Consider the following 16401-nt stretch of genomic DNA (forward strand, 5'->3'; position numbering starts at 1 on the left):
GTGTGAAGGCTCATAATAGCCTGCAGTCATAACACAAGTCAGTGATGCTTCACGCCTGAACGCACTGCTGTTAGTTAATATGACAGTAATGAGCTCATCTCAGCGATGTCAGGTTCGATGTTTGAGCCAAAGATCAGCGCTCAGGAATCAGCCACACATATCCACGAATAGCGACACTGACCCAGAACGACTCATATTAGAGACAGGAGCTCATATTAGAGATAGGAGCAGGACAGGTCAGGAGGATCGGGGGCGGAGTCTCGTATTTGTTTAAGAATCATCGCTCAGAGCATCCATATCAGGACTCACTCCAAGACACTCTCAGCTGAGAGGTTTTTATCTGCTGGAGATTCAAATGGTAAGCTGCGTTTATGGTGATAATTAAAACTCTTTATAAAAATACAGAAATTGAATTTGATTTTCAGATTGTTGTCTCAGGGTCCAGAGGAAAGCGCACGTTTTGTGAGCAGCATCAGCACCTCTCGAGCCGTGCCTGCAGGAGCTGTGCTCGGTCCATGTGCTCTGACACACACCTCCCTCTGTGACAGCATCGCTCTCATCGCCTGCAAGTGCGCGGACAGACGAGAGACCGCCTATGTGCTGCAGGTCAGTTAAATAAGTAGTAAATGACTTATAGACCGGGAATGGTTGTCAGGCTTATACGCAGTGAATATTTATTAGAATGAACCTTAATTTCTGTGTGTGTGTATATATATATATAGGACATATACTTTAAGGTCTTATAAAGAATCTATTGAGATTTTCACCATTATTGCCCACAGGTAAAATAGTATGAACAAGTAGAAACAAGTATTTTTGGGATTTGCAGTTATATATAAAATAAAGAAAAACATATCAAGCACATGTGACAACTTCCCCCGACCTGACATTAATAAAACATACTATTCAAATAAATTCTTCCTGTATTTTATAAGTAGGGCTAATCTAAATGTACGTCATGTTAACCCAACTATTGCAAAAATGTAATATGAAATTTTACTTTCAATGTAAGATACGAACAGCATACAAATACACTGCTAGAGAAAATCCGAATTTGTGTAAAAGCAATTTTACAAAGATATAGTCTTTGTGGCCACTTCACCATTTGACAGCTGTATACCTCCAATCTTGGCTATTATGAATTGTACAAATGTATTAATTTTCAGATGTTAAGGACATGTTCTTTTGCATTGTTCAGATGGACCCATCAGTGTCAAGCAAATATCTGCAGATGATTCAGTCAGCCAGGAATGCAGAGGAGCAAAATCTAGAGGCATATATGAAGAACGGATATCTGGTTTTCAGAGCCATAAAGCATATTCCTGAAAACACAGAGCTTTTAGTTTGGTATGGGAGAGATCTAGCCAAACTGCTTGGCCTCAGCACAGAGCAAAAGAACACAAAAGGTTTGAATGCATTATATATTTATGACCACATTATATTAAATGCAGTGTTTAAGAATGAATAAATCAGTTAAGTGAATAATTCAATGACTCACTATGACAGTCACTTGTTTTGTTCATGAATGCATCAGTGTGTTTGAACAAATTGGCTGAATGAATGATTCAGTGAATCACCCATACATGTTTCATTACCAAATGAATCAGTGTTTTTGAAATGTATTTAAAATAGTATGCCTTTATCAATTATATTAAAAGCTGTTGTTGTTATTTTTATTTGAAATGGTAAAACAAGTGTTAGACCCATTTTAGGAAATTGTAATTACATATTTAAAAATGCGAATAAATAAAAAACATTTTTAAAAAAACATAAAAAATAAAGCACATGAATCTGTTGAATGGTCATATTCCTGAAAACACAGAGCTTTTAGTTTGGTATGGGAGAGATCTAGCCAAACTGCTTGGCCTCAGCACAGAGCAAAAGAACACAAAAGGTTTGAATGCATTATATATTTATGACCACATTATATTAAATGCAGTGTTTAAGAATGAATAAATCAGTTAAGTGAATAATTCAATGACTCACTATGACAGTCACTTGTTTTGTTCATGAATGCATCAGTGTGTTTGAACAAATTGGCTGAATGAATGATTCAGTGAATCACCCATACATGTTTCATTACCAAATGAATCAGTGTTTTTGAAATGTATTTAAAATAGTATGCCTTTATCAATTATATTAAAAGCTGTTGTTGTTATTTTTATTTGAAATGGTAAAACAAGTGTTAGACCCATTTAAGGAAATTGTAATGACATATTTAAAAATGCGAATAAATAAAAAACATTTTTAAAAAAACATAAAAAATAAAGCACATGAATCTGTTGAATGGGGATTCAATGATTCACTCATGTTTGTTTCATTCTTGATTTTAAATCACTCAAAAATGAACGAATCAGTGTTTTGGAACGAAACTGTTAAATGAATGATTCAATGACTTTAGACCACCTACTGCCAATACATAAATGTTTCACTGTACTGTAAAATGACTTTTTACTTGATTTCTCTTTTAGGTTTAATTTGCTCTGAATGCAAACAGAGTTTTCTCTTTGAATTCCCTCTGTTGGCACACAAGAGATTTTTCTGCATAAAGAAACCTACAAGTTTCTTGAAGAAAATCACCATCCCAGAAATTCATAGTAGCAAACCTGCCACAAACTTCCACAATTCAGCACGAGAGCTGGAGAATGGCAGGAAAAACCGTCCCACAGATGCAAAGAGCCCTAAAAGAAGACGTTCTCTTGAATCAGACACGGACGAGAGTGATGGCGAACCGTCATCTTTTGACACCCATGGAGACGAAAAGGTATTAGTGAAAAGGTTTTGTGTTAATGGAGTGAATAGATGTTCCTGGGCGTCCTCCAGTGAAAAGTCTCTCAGAGAGGGCCAAAATTCTCCATGCAGCCAACCACAATACCATGACAACTGCACAACAGACCCAGACAACCAGGATGTGAAATCTAGTACAATAGTGACAAAGTCTGCGATCACCACTAGAATGTCAAACGATATTCAAGGTGACAAGAACAAGAAAAGCGCGTTCACGCGACCTCCTCCTCATACCCCGCTGATGTCAACCAGTCTTACCAACAACCTCATCACTAACCGGACATCTATCTTCCCACTCAACTTCCACAGCTCTGCTTTCCTAAACACAAATCTTCCAAAACATTTGGCTCTTCTGTCCAAAGATGCAAACCTTTGGCCCAAGACCTCCCATCTGCTGCATCCACACACTAATCGTCTGCAGTCGCTACTGACCCCCTCTCTGTCTTCTCTTGGTCTACCTTTCCAGAACTGGTGCGCTAAATGTGACATTTCTTTCCATTTGACATCGGACCTGGTGCAACACATGAGGTCCCACCATAAGAGAGCACTGTCAGATGAGAGACAGTCGAGGCACAGGGACCAGAGGCTGAAGTGTCAGATATGCAAGGAAACATTCAGAGAGCGTCATCACCTGTCACGTCACATGACCTCTCATACATAAGCTTATATATAAAAAAGATAGTGTCTCAAATAGTTCAACGTTTCCTAGAACTATCTAAATAAGCATTTTAAAATGTGTGAAATCTGAAAAAATAATGTATATTGTCATTCTCAAATGTATTTGTAATTCTCAAACATTGTTTGAAAAAAAAAATTTAAATCCTGTTTTTGTTTGTTTATGACACTGTATTTTACTTGCGGTGCCACTTTGTAATGCACTATATAAAAAAAAATAAAATGCCATTTGAAAACATCAATTATTTATGCTGTCAGAAAACTATTTGATGTCATCACTGTTTTATTGTTTAAAAATGTTATTGTCCCTTTTATTACATAAGTATAAATATATACACATATATTTAAAAAAAATATTTGTATGATGTAACCAATAGCTTTTTAACTGTATAACAGCATTAGAATGTACATTATCATATTTCTATTTTTTTGTGAAACAATCCTAAAAAGCCAAACAGATTATTGGATTCATTTAAATGGTTCAAAATTGTATCTAAAGTTGATCTAAATTGGTCACCGCGTTGTAGTATCAATACTAGTTTGGACACTAGGTGGCGCAATAGTACTTGTTTATTTGCTGTCAAGCTCTGCATATTAACAGAACTATTAACAGAACAGAAGTTAAAAAAATAAAATAACTCCGTACTGTACAAATGACAAAAATTAAAAGGTGAAAAAACGAGTGACCACCCAAAAATCAGCTTAATTCAGAGATCGTTTATAGGGAAACATACACTGACCACATGAAACTATAATACACAAAAATATCTTTTAATATCGTAACAAATATGTTCAGTACACAAACTATTAATACCACTTACCAAAAGCAAAAAACTAAATGTAATAGAACAGGTCAACCAGCGACATGCTCTTAATTCACCCAGGAGATCTATAGCATATTTATAACACATTTCATTAAGGTTCTTGAGGTAAATGACATGAGGAGGTTTCCTTTAGCATAGTGTTACTGTCACATTGAGAATCCAGCCTCAATTTCACCAATGAAACAACAGAAAAGTGTAATGATTACAAAAGTCCTTCAAAGTCTTCAGTGCCATCAGTCCTTGTGTTAGGACGCGATCCCAAATTCACCATTCACATTCTACTGAGGGACGACCTATAGCAATGAGAAACAAACAGCCTATGAAATCGAGTGAGCATATACAGTAGTGGCAAGTCATTGTTGTTTAAAATGTACAACTTAATGTCTTAAACAAGGGTTTTCAAAAAAGCATTCAGACCTGAGTGAACGGCGCGTGTCTCTCTCCAGATTGTTTTCAGGACTTTCACTCTCATATGAAGCGAGCTGGAGCTCTGAAACACAACAAATACATTTATTCCACAAACCCCATTAATTTACCCAAAACCACTAGAAATACTGGCAATTTATTGTAACGTGACAGTTACATGTATTTGTTATAGTAATAACAGGAAATTATGCACAATTACAAGCAACTAACCGTAAACCAAACCCTGTAGTAAGTACTAGGGCTGTCAAAAAAAAGAATGTGAATTTCGAATATTCGTCGAATTTAAAATAAAAATCCACAATTTTAGGTGTGCGTTAAGGAGGCAGCCTTTAAGCCGCGGTCACGCTACACTTTTCGTTCCATTGACTTCCATTCATACGCATGCGTCGGACCCGAAACGCAATCCCGTGTGAAAAGTTTTCGCATTTCGCTGCGTTCAAAATTTCAAGTTTGGTGAACCCTGGACTGCGAATTCGCATACTTAAAAGTGTAGCGTGACCGCGGCTTTTTTTATCAGTGGCACACGATATGCGATGACGATGTAAGTGTCATTGCATTTGAATGTTTTTGTTAGCCTATCCAGTTGAAGCCACTAGATGCGGCGCTGCTGCGTTGTTAATTACAAATATTGCGGGAAAAGAGAACATCAATGCAGAGAAGATCTTGTTTACGTCAAAACTGAAACCAAGTCATTCACACAGAACGCATATTTCACGCATTTTCTAGAGGGACATCTATCACCGTTGCACTCGTGTCTCGCACAAAAGAGCCGCATGTTTAGAAAGCCATGTAAAATTAATGCAAGTTTAACTTTGAAAAAACACCTCGAGACTTTATGGCGGGGGGGTTTTCCTCCATCCCACTGCAACTCGTGTTTTTAAATGAAAAATGTACTCCGTTATTTGCTTTCGGCCCTTTGTATTAAACTATGAATACATACATGATGCGGTTTTGTTTATAGTTGCTTAGGCAACTTCATTATAATTGGTTTATAAACACTATGGCACTTTTTTTCACAGATAGTCATGTTATTATGCTTTGAATAAATGTGCATTAGTAATATTTTGCTCGATGCGCCCTCTTGTGGCCTCAGAAGAGAAGCCAAAAGCTTTTCTTCACCCTAACTGAAATTATGCATTTTAAATTTTAATAGAATTAAAATTGATAACATTTAAGTACAAAATTCTAATTTAGTTTTTCAGATATTTTGACAGCCCTAGTAAGTACATGTAGATAATTAATATTACTCAATACTTAAAGTGTAATTACAAATAATGTTACCTTAAAATAAAGATGAAATATTTACTAAATTAAAGTATTTATTACAGAAATAGGTGACATCACTGTATTATTTGAATACTGAATTATGATTGGTCCTTTCTTTTTGCAAAACACCTACAGGCATTTCACTATCTATTTTTCTAAGTGCAAGTAGAAAGCAGCGACGGCTCACCATCTTCACTGAACACTGGTGCGCTGATGAGATACTGCAGGGTTTTCCTGTCCCTCTCAAAAGGACAGATCACCTGCCTCCAGGACAGAAACTCGCTCACTTGCTTGGCCAACTCCCAAAATTTCTGTAAGACGAGTAAAGAAAAGCTTTTAAAGCGACTAGATAACCAAGTGATATAATATTATAGAGTGTTAAATGTCAATTTACCTCAAAATTGATGTGGCCGTTAGGCAATCTGTTGACACAGCCTTCATTCAGGAAGTAGATATCCTTTATGAACAAGCTGAAGAACGGGATAACAATCTGAAAGACAAGAATGGTGAATTCATAATAAATTCACATGCAAATCTTAAGTGTTACAATTAAAGTTTTGTATAAAATTACAAAATTACCATTTCTTGGCTTGTGTGTGCTGTACTAGACCTCTGGGTTGCTCCCCGCAATGCAGTGCGGTAGCTGTAGAAGTTGCTAGATGGGTCCATTTGGTGCTAAAATACCAAAACAAACAGCAAAATTAACTGTGTGCATAGAAAAACAAGCATTGATTAAAACATCCATATACAGTATCAGTCTAAAAGTCTGAGACTACTAGTAAGAAGACTTCAATTTTTCCTAATGTAATTCCATTTCAAATAAACATTTTTGGAAATCACAATGTCACTGTGACAAATTTACTTATTTGTATGGTGACCGAAAAATGGGGCAGATCATTTTATCTCAATGTTTGTTTAAAAAAAAAAACGATGTGTATTTCCAAGTTTAAATTATACAGGGGTTTCGCAAATCTAATTAATTACGCGAGTAGATTACAGACAAAGTCAATGAAAAGATGTGAATTTGCACGGGACGACAAATTGGGCGTCTTCCACGCAAGTAGAAAATGTTCAACTTCAGCGGAAAATTCACATAACACGGTGTCGCGCAAACCAATCAGCAAAGAACTTATTGACACGTCCGGTTGTATCGGAATTTTTTTTCCCACAAGTGACGCAAAAAACATTGTTCGGTTAAACTAGTGAGTAACCCGATGCAAAAATTCGCTTCGCGTTATGTGTGCAGACACCATTAGACTGTTGGACCCCACTGCATATCTTTCTCTCTTCCTTACCACCAGGATGTCAAACTTGTCCGTGTTGACTTTATTCCAGGTTTTCTTCAGTCTGGATACAGGGTTCATGTTCATCCCAGCTACACAGTAAAACATTGTTAATAATGAGAAATCACTTCAATGCAAATCAAGACTATGGTTAAGAAACTGCATTTTCAACGTTGCATTTTAAAATACATAGTTAACGACAATATAATTCAATGTGTACTCACTAATAATGGCCATTAATGAGTTGAAGTTGCCGATGTTGAAGCATTCCTGTGCCACGTCTATGAAGAACTCCAGCACTCTTGCTCGGTGTTTCTTCTTCACCGGCTGAAGACAAACCAGCAGAGGGAAGCATAGTGTCAGTGATTGCAAATCATACGCGGTTACATACAGCAGTGTTCTCAATAGGTTTTGCTTCAGGAAGCAGATTTTACATTTGAAATAAAGTAGCAAACCACCACCTCCGGATCTTTCAAAAGTAACAGAATGAACTGCACAGGCTCAGAATTATACAAGTGACAGAGCGGTTACACAACCTTTGACGTCAACAACAACAGATAAGATTTTTGCCTGCTAGCACTGCTTTGCTTTATTCCCAAAATAGATGAAAGGTGTGCTCACCATGCAAATTTCTGTGGCTATCAGGTAGCTCAGTCTGTTGAACCATTCAACGTAAGCCTCCAGGTTACTCACTTTTCTTTTGCTGAAGAAACTCTGAGGGACAAATGTTCAACCGTCATTGAAATAGTCAAGCTGCTTCTTTATCTGTAGCCATTCGGTTTCCATTTACGGTGTCTTACGTAATCTTTGACTACAGCTGTGTGACCGGCTTACCTTATGGTTGTCCGAGGGTCTTTTCTTAGCAAACGCTTGAACGAATTCTTCAGGGCCAATATAACTGAGTCGCTCCTAGAAAGCATGAGAGCAGGCTTAAAGAAATTAAGTTATTTATTTAAAAAAAATTTTATTCTGAAAACTTACTCTCAGGTTGTCGATGTAGATGATCTTATTTCTTCTCCAGTACATATTTGGAGAAATTTAGCATTACATGACTTGCCCACCAATGGATCCTTTGCAGTGAATGGGTGCCGTCAGAATGAGTCCAAACAGCTGATAAAAACATCACAATAATCCACACCACTCCAGTCCATCAGTTAACATCCTGTGCAGTGAAAAGTTACGTGTTTGAAGGAAACAAATCCATCATTAGGATATTTTTAACTTTAAATCATTGCTTCTGGCTAAAATACAAGTCCTCGATCCATAATATTGCTTCTGAATCAGGAGAGAAATATGCAGTTACAACACCTTAATGATGGATTTGTTTCTTACAAACACGCAGCTTTTCACTTTCACAAGACATTAATTGATGGGAGTCGTGTGGATTTCTTGTAGATTATTGTGATGTTGTTATCAGCTGTTTGGACTCTCATTCTGACGGCACCCATTCACTGCAGAGGATCCATTGGTGGGCAAGTAACGTAATTTCTCCAAATCTGTTCCCATGAAGAAACAAACTCATCTACATGTTGGATGGCCTGAGGGTGAGTAATTTTTAGCAAAATGTAAATGTTTTTGGTGAACTATTATAAAATCGCAGAACATCAATACTGACAGCCAATCAGATTGAACCATGCCATCACTCACCATCTCAATGTGCGTCAGCTGTTGGGCGAAGACGAAAGGGTCATCGCACAGGTTCAAAACGCACTCTTCTCTGCGTACTAACTGCTGCTTGGACTTGAGGGCGAGTGGCCTGTCCATGGTGGAGGCGGCGCTGGATGTCGCCAGAGACTCTTCGTACTGTCCGAGGGTGGTCAGCTTGCGTAAGAGGCGCTGAATGAGTCTCTGCATGGCCCTCCGTGACAGCTAGTCAAAAACAACACAACCATTTCCTACGTCAGCATTATAATATCCATTCATGTCTGTAGCCAAAAATAACATTTGGTAACTGTAAGCTGTTGTGTTGTTTATCACAGCTTGAGCAAAAATGAAATACGTCAGAGGGCTTGGAGCCAAACGGCGTACATGCAAATCCAACACATTTGCATTTGGCTTCAAATCCATGTCATGTTGTTGTCCAATATATCGATATATCCATACAAAAGCGGTTTTGAATTTAGCCATATGTCAGTATTTATTTATTCAAGATTCAACAGTTCAAAAACAAACAATAACATGATGCAATCATGATATTTCTGCTAGATCATCAGGAAGGCATCATCTCTGCTGACCTCATCTCCAAAGGCAAGCCGATGGGTCATCTCTTTGAGGCTGCGCATCATGCGCTCATCCCTGAAGTCGTACGGAAAGGTCTCCGTCCACTCTGTGAGCAGCTGCACGATTTTCGGTGCTATTTCCCTTATTCTTTTCTGTTGAATAAAGCAAGACAATTTAGCACTGAATCATCTACAGTTTGCTATAAGATAGTTGCTATTGGGTACAACTATTAGTAACTAACAGCGATTAGCTACAAAAAAATTGGTTTACTAAAACTTGACATTTTCAAGTACAGATTTTTAGTTAAGTGAATTGTTTAAACTGGCAATTAATAATTAATTTATTGCACAAAGAAAAAAAACCACAATGTGTGTATATATATATATATATATATATATATATATATATATAATGCATCAATATTTCTAGCATGCCTTGGGGTAAAGATCCTCACAAAGGTTACATTTTTGAGTTAGAGTAGATTTGGTCTTGCCTAAGATACCATAGGGAACGTATTTAAATGATTCAACAAAAGTATTTAAAATAATAAATTGATGCATACTGAAACAATATGGAAAACTGTTAGATTAAAATGAAAATTAAAGAACTTGTAGGGATAATTCACCTAAAAATGTTTTTTTTTTACTCTCATGTTGTTCCAAACCTGTATGAGTTTCTTTCTTCTGTTGAACACATAAGAAGATACTTTAAAGAATGTTGGTAACCAAACAGTTGCTGGTACCCATAGAATGAAAAATATATATATAACGGAAATTATTAATGTAATAATTAATGGGAACAGCAATAATTTGGTTACCAAAGTATTTTCCTACGTGTTCAACAGAAGACAGAAACTCATACAGGTTTGCAACAATCTGAGGCGGAGTATGTGATGACAGAATATTTTTGGGTGAACTATCCCTTTAATGTATTTTCTATGAACCCAAAGTTTCAAACCCCTAATGGGAGTGATTTATTTTTGATGTGTTGTGTCACATATTGTTTGCGGACAATTTGGCATATTAAAACAGATTGATTCATGAGTTGTCACACAGGTGTGTGTGTATCGGCCATTTAAAAAGGATTCAAACGTGGCTACAATCATTTTATTATGGATGACTCTTTTGAATCTTTTTTGGTACATAATATGAATGTGTTTTTGCACTCATGCCAGACTTATTCAGTCATTTGTTATGAATAATCTTATCTTTTGGTTTGCATCCATCGAGTACCTTTCACTGGCAAAGTCTGATTAATTCACTGGATTATCCAAAAACAGACATTACCACATGGTTATGCAATACATCCGGGTTATATTTCCAGAGAAGGTAACATTGTTGTGATGTAAAATGACTCATTTGGTGATATAAGATTACCTTATCTGTCTGTGGGTCGCCAACCCTGTGATGGTCCACACAGAGGTAACAAACACGAGACATGAGCTCAAACGGATGCAGGAAGAGACGGGAACTTAGCAGGAAAGTGAAAATGTATGATCTCTGAAAAATGACAGGAAAAACTAAACCGTCAGTCAAATGTTGACATTTACCATGCAACTAATAATTATCACAGCGAAGGCTGTATACTTACGTCAGGGTAATAGTCCACAGTCGGGACTAAGAGCTGTATCAGGGCTTCCAGAGAGCCAGACACAAGCTTATTATCACGGTAGTGCAGACCCCCATAGTTCTCCTCCACAGGTTGACGGTGACTATGGCTGCTGCTGTAAGTACTAGGGTTGAATTTGCTTGAATATGGAGTTGTCTGTGGCATTTTGGACCTGTGGATGAAAATATTAGTCAGCCAGTAAGAAAGCTGCATAGCAGCATCCCTCTGAAACAAGGTGTGAAATGAACACCCACCACCAGATGAACATGGCTACATGCAAGCAGTCTGTATTTTGCTTATCTACCAGTCAAACTGCCTTGATTGATGCGATTTGACAAGAAGTTGTGCTTAGAAACAAATACATGCTTGAAGAACCTTATTTGAATTTTTGTCCTTGGCCTGCCAATATTTCCACCGAATGATTCATAGATTAAATTTAATATTTTAATGTGGCAGAAGAGTGTTTTTATTAAACATTTAGCTGTCAGTTTAAAATAAGTAAAGACATTATGATGGGGATAAACTTATAAACACGCATTTATTTCTCTTTTCCAATCCACTGTAACTTATGCATATGAATTTCAACTTCAATATTAGTAAAACCTCATTATAGAAAGCCATGTTTATTAACGGTCACTGGCCAAACGGTGGGCCCATTAACCCATTGCAAACCTTTCTAATCTAAACAAAATGTGTATCATTGGAAAGCTCAGTTCATATTTGGTGATTTTTCTTCTCCATTTCCTAGTTATAGCTTGTTTGACTTCAATAATATGCAAAGTGCTTTCTTTAAAAAGAGACCAAATGTCAAACCATTCAAGATGTACAGATTTCAGTTGGAAATGTTATCAGGTTTATGCTGAAACAGTTGGACAGTTAACAGGTTAAGTTTAGTTAGTTGTAAAGGAACACATACTTTGTCAACATAAGCTAGTTAGTACAAACCAGCACCAACAGGGCAAGTGACACTTTTGACAACTCAGTTTGAGCCCTGGGCAGGACTAAAAGTTACAAAAGTGCCTCAGATTTAAAATGCAAAAATGTTAAAGTGTCAGTGAGAAAACACAATAGATGCTCAAATATATATATATATATATACATTTTTAATTTACAATAAAATTAGGTTGCATGAACAAAATACCATAGCGTACAATTATACTAGAATATAATAAATCAATTTACAGCACCTTTGTCTCAACTGAATAAAAACAAAACAAAAACACACCCAATGCGCATTCTTTATTCATGATTTTATGGATATAGAGTTAAAAAAAATTATGCAGAAAAGGGATCTTGCCATCTTGCTCCAAGTGAAGTGACTTGAATGCACCTGACGTAGTACTTAGTTACAACTTCCCAGGAGGAACTGAACAGTTACTTATTAGTGAATGCTGACTGACGCTATAATAATTTGTGCAATGCAAAAGAAGTTCAGTTCTGATATTTTAAAGCTATTCAAATTGGGAGAAAACAAACTAACAAAATGCAAAAAGGCATTTACTAATCACAGTGGATGGAGGTCAGAAGAAAAGTTAATTTCCCTTCTGCTCTGCAATCTCTAAAGCTCCTGTAAACTGGGTGTACTCTTAACTCTAAACACTGTTATTGGATTAAGGAAGAGTCTTGTGCTCAATCAGGTTTAATGGCAGGAGTCTTTTCTTTAACCACTGATCTAATTTACTGAGTTCAGTGCATCCTATATGACAGACCTACTGTTCTGGTCCTTTTCATAGAAAACACAGTCCCGAGGGATGAGCTGCTCATTTGCGAGATAAAAGCCGACGTGCTTGTGGTTAAAAGCAAACGTTCCAAATTCTGAACGTACCCAAAAACAACTAATTTGACTGGCAACGATGTTTCTATGACAACAGTGACTCACTGACCAACCACATTACGTGCGAGTCTTGTGATTTTCCTTGTCGCTTATTCATCAATCATTAAAGGGATATTTCACACACAAATGATAACCCTGTCATCATTTACTCATCCTCAATGTTGGGGAAAGTTACTTTTAAAAGTAATGCATTACAATATTGCGTTACTCCATAAAAAAGGTAACTAATTACGGTACTTAGTTACTTTATGGAAAGTAATGCGTTACGTTACTTTTGCGCTACTTTTTAAATCTGGACAGGGCTTGCTCGTTTGTTTTTAAAATAAAAAAAGTTCTATTTTTGGCAAATATATAAAAGCCTTTTCACACCAGAAGTGTGTTGTTTAACATTTAATTATTGCAGGTTTGTGTCATATTCTGAGTTGCATTATTTTTATTCATTTTGAGGAATACTGAATCCGTGTTGTTTTTGTGAGTGAGTGAGATGAATTAATGCATATTCATAATTATTTTAGAACTACAGTAAAATCTTCTGATTTCTCTCAACATGGGGACAGGAGAGCTGTCAGTCAATAAATTGGAAACAAAAGTAACTTGCGTTACTTATTTGAAAAAGTGACTCAGATATTCTCTTGTAAATTAAAAAGTAATGCGTTACTTTACTAGTTACTTGAAAAAAGTAATCTGATTACGTAACTTGCGTTACTTGTAATATATTACCCCCAACACTGTTCGTCCTCGTGTTGTTCCAAACCTGTATGACTTTTCTTTCTTGTGTGGAACAGTAAAGGAGATGTTAAGCAGAATGACAGTCTTTCATTGAATGGAAAAGGAATAAATGAAAGTGTATGCAAACTGTGGCCGTCAGCACCTAACATTCTGAATTTCCACTTTTTTGTGGAAAGAAAATCATATGTTTGGAGCAACAGGAAGTACTCACTATATTATATTTGTGGATGGATCTCTCCTGTAAATGTGTGGCTTCCCTGGGGAAGCACAGTAAACAACTGCATTGCAAACTTTTCTGGAACAGGTCATATTCAGTGTGACGGTTTACAACAAAAACACACAATGCACATACTTCATGAAAAGGAAGAGATGGTAAACAGTCCGTGTAATTGCACGAATCTGCCCTTCACTAACTAGCACTGACTCATCAGAGCAGACTGAACATCACAGATGGACGATGTGCAATCACTCTTACACATGTATGAGCAACATAAACAAGTTCAAACAGACGGATTAAAACAAAACAAAAAAACTCCCTACATCTGAAAAGTGAAACGGTGAAATTAAATATGAATGAGTAAATGTGCAGTAAACTAAATGTCTTTTTGAAGCGAATTGAAAGACTTCATTTTAATACGTGTATTGTTTGAGTGCAAAATTACACACTCAATAAGTATAGAGAATAGCAATTATTAAGCACGAATGGCAGTATGACACGGTCATTTTAAAAGCTTTTTGAAACACAGTGATTTACAAATCCCTGTAAACTTTGCACAAAATTAAAAAGGTAAACTTACGAGAAAGTCAACGATATGGATATCCAAGGAATCCTACAAAAAGACTCCAGAACGCGTGCACACCCCCAGATCAAGTTGCTTTCTTACAATGAACGCTCGCTGATAGTCTTATCTTTCTCTTGCGCGCGATACTGATGATCAATTCATTGTTAACGTGGCGCACACGGATACTGTGTGATGGTCGATGGTCTCCATTGTTTTACTAATAATCCTGATCGTGTGTATGAGAAACTAATATCATCGAACTCCTGTAACGCGAGAGCATTAAGAAGGAAAACCGGAAAATGCGGTCTCGCCCAAAAGGCAAGACTGACCAATCAGAGGCAGGAAGCAACAAATTGAAATTTCCCAGTGATCTTATTGGCCAGCGCGATGTCCATCATCTCCCAAGACGCGCGCAAACCACTGACAATCAAAAGCAGTCGGTTGTTTTAAAGGTTCAGGTTTGCTGAGGCTGTCTGTAGCCTACACACCCTTCACTTGCTTTTATTTTCCAGGATACATCAGTATTCGTTCATTCTGGCTCTGTGAATCACTATAATTCAGAGCATATAAACTAAGGCAAGTGATATTCAAATGTAAGGGTGAAGACATTTCTGCGCCACTTGTGTACGCAGTATTCATGAAACAATATACAAACAATACCAAGGAGGCCTACTGCATTACCTGAGACTCTGAAGTGTGCAAAAATCAAGCTTTGCTGTCTCATAAGGCCTGAAGAGTCACCAGAAATCCCAAAATAGCACACGGTAAGTGTTATAGGTACCAAGAAAGTAACTTAAATTGAAACACCTGAGGATATTGTTAGGCAACATAGTGGATGTAATATGTCTGAGAATGTATCTGCCTACATTAGGGGTTGAACGACTTATGATTTTTTAAAGTCGACATTTATGTGATGAATGTCGAGTCGAAGTCGACTAGTCGCTGATGACGTCATTAATGAACAAATAAGCCTGGGCCTGTTCCACGACGCCGGTTTAGCTGGCTAGCTAGGTCAGTTTCGGTTTAGTTTGCACTAATCCTGGGTTGTAGGTACCATGGAAGTGGCTTGTATGGAGTCAATATAATGCCACATATATATGCAAAATAGTAAAGTTTTGCAAAAGAAAATAAAGTTTTGCGAACGAAAACGAAAGTATTGAGAAAAAATAAATGTGCTTTTTGCAAACAAAAATAAAGAATTGAAAAATATAAATGAAAGAAATTTCGGTTTGAGATCTCTAAACCAGAACATAACCTGCCCCAGAGCAGGTTAGCTGTGGAGTGTAAGTTACTAGGGCAATGAAGGCCTCTAAAAGCCAAGCCTATGGAGTCAATATAATGCCACATATATATGCAAAATAATAAAGTTTTGCAAACGAAAATAAAAGTATTGAGAAAAAATAAATGTGTTTTTTGCAAACAAAAATAAAGAATTGCAAAATATAAATGAAACAGCACAAAAGCAATGATTTTGCAATACATATTTTCCATGGCCATACCTACTAATTTATTTGCAACGCTGCTTCTATTTTGTGTTTCTGTCAAGTTTGAGCTTGCCATATCGTTTTTCCCTTTGCGCTTCACGTTTCTGCGCGTCTCGCTTTCTGGCACGGTTTTGACATGGGGTGGAGTCAAGGGACAGGGGCGTGTACAACAGGCCTGGGCACGCCTCCCTGGAAGTGACGTCATCAACCCGAGAGCAGCTCACTGATCCAGGCACCATCGTTGAGCAGAGGCATGCAGGTGGATTGTTTCTTTTTATTCTTTAGCATTAAAACATGCATGCTTTCGTTTTATTAACTTTATTAACAAATGTATATGTGTATTACCAGTGTTTGCTCAAGTTAAAGAACCTGTTAACATGAACATCTGCTGTTTACTTCTCTCAATGTGCACACTTTTATAGCATTAAAATGTGTATTGTCCATTTGGTTAACTAAATGTGTTTGTTTAAAATCTCCTAACCT

The 16401-nt window shown here is 36.9% G+C and overlaps 2 protein-coding genes across 2 annotated transcripts; one reads left to right on the forward strand and one right to left on the reverse strand.

The window, feature by feature from the left end:
* Positions 1-326: 326 nt before the first annotated feature.
* On the forward strand, positions 327-3448 carry prdm8a (PR/SET domain 8a). The gene is made up of 4 exons (XM_016288835.1): positions 327-358; positions 439-606; positions 1199-1406; positions 2472-3448. Exons 1-4 carry the CDS (start codon positions 356-358, stop codon positions 3446-3448), a joined length of 1356 nt encoding a protein of 451 aa, XP_016144321.1. The 5' UTR covers positions 327-355.
* A 761-nt stretch (positions 3449-4209) lies between these two features.
* Positions 4210-14732, reverse strand: rasgef1bb (RasGEF domain family, member 1Bb). Its single transcript, XM_016288778.1, has 14 exons — positions 14450-14732; positions 11072-11261; positions 10858-10980; positions 9496-9633; positions 8909-9130; positions 8096-8170; positions 7883-7975; positions 7486-7588; positions 7274-7353; positions 6558-6653; positions 6373-6468; positions 6166-6289; positions 4704-4776; positions 4210-4579 (listed from the first exon to the last, which is right to left on the reverse strand). Exons 2-14 carry the CDS (start codon positions 11252-11254, stop codon positions 4558-4560), a joined length of 1428 nt encoding a protein of 475 aa, XP_016144264.1. The 5' UTR covers positions 11255-11261; positions 14450-14732; the 3' UTR covers positions 4210-4557.
* Positions 14733-16401: the final 1669 nt, after the last annotated feature.

The sequence above is a fragment of the Sinocyclocheilus grahami genome, unplaced genomic scaffold (genome assembly GCF_001515645.1).
Source record: "Sinocyclocheilus grahami isolate Dianchi unplaced genomic scaffold, SAMN03320097.WGS_v1.1 scaffold234.1, whole genome shotgun sequence".
Classification (NCBI taxonomy): Eukaryota; Metazoa; Chordata; class Actinopteri; order Cypriniformes; family Cyprinidae; genus Sinocyclocheilus; species Sinocyclocheilus grahami.

Bases quoted from the DNA above. Each gene is read 5' to 3' on its own strand.
- prdm8a (XM_016288835.1), top strand. The intron at 607-1,198 runs GTCAGTTAAATA...TGCATTGTTCAG, and splicing joins AGACCGCCTATGTGCTGCAG to ATGGACCCATCAGTGTCAAG. The intron at 1,407-2,471 runs GTTTGAATGCAT...TTTCTCTTTTAG, and splicing joins AGAGCAAAAGAACACAAAAG to GTTTAATTTGCTCTGAATGC.
- rasgef1bb (XM_016288778.1), bottom strand. From the start codon at position 11,254: ATGCCACAGACAACTCCATATTCAAGCAAATTCAACCCTAGTACTTAC. The intron at 9,131-9,495 runs GTCAGCAGAGAT...GTTTTTGACTAG, and splicing joins GGCTTGCCTTTGGAGATGAG to CTGTCACGGAGGGCCATGCA. The intron at 7,354-7,485 runs GTGAGTACACAT...TTTACTGTGTAG, and splicing joins CTCATTAATGGCCATTATTA to CTGGGATGAACATGAACCCT.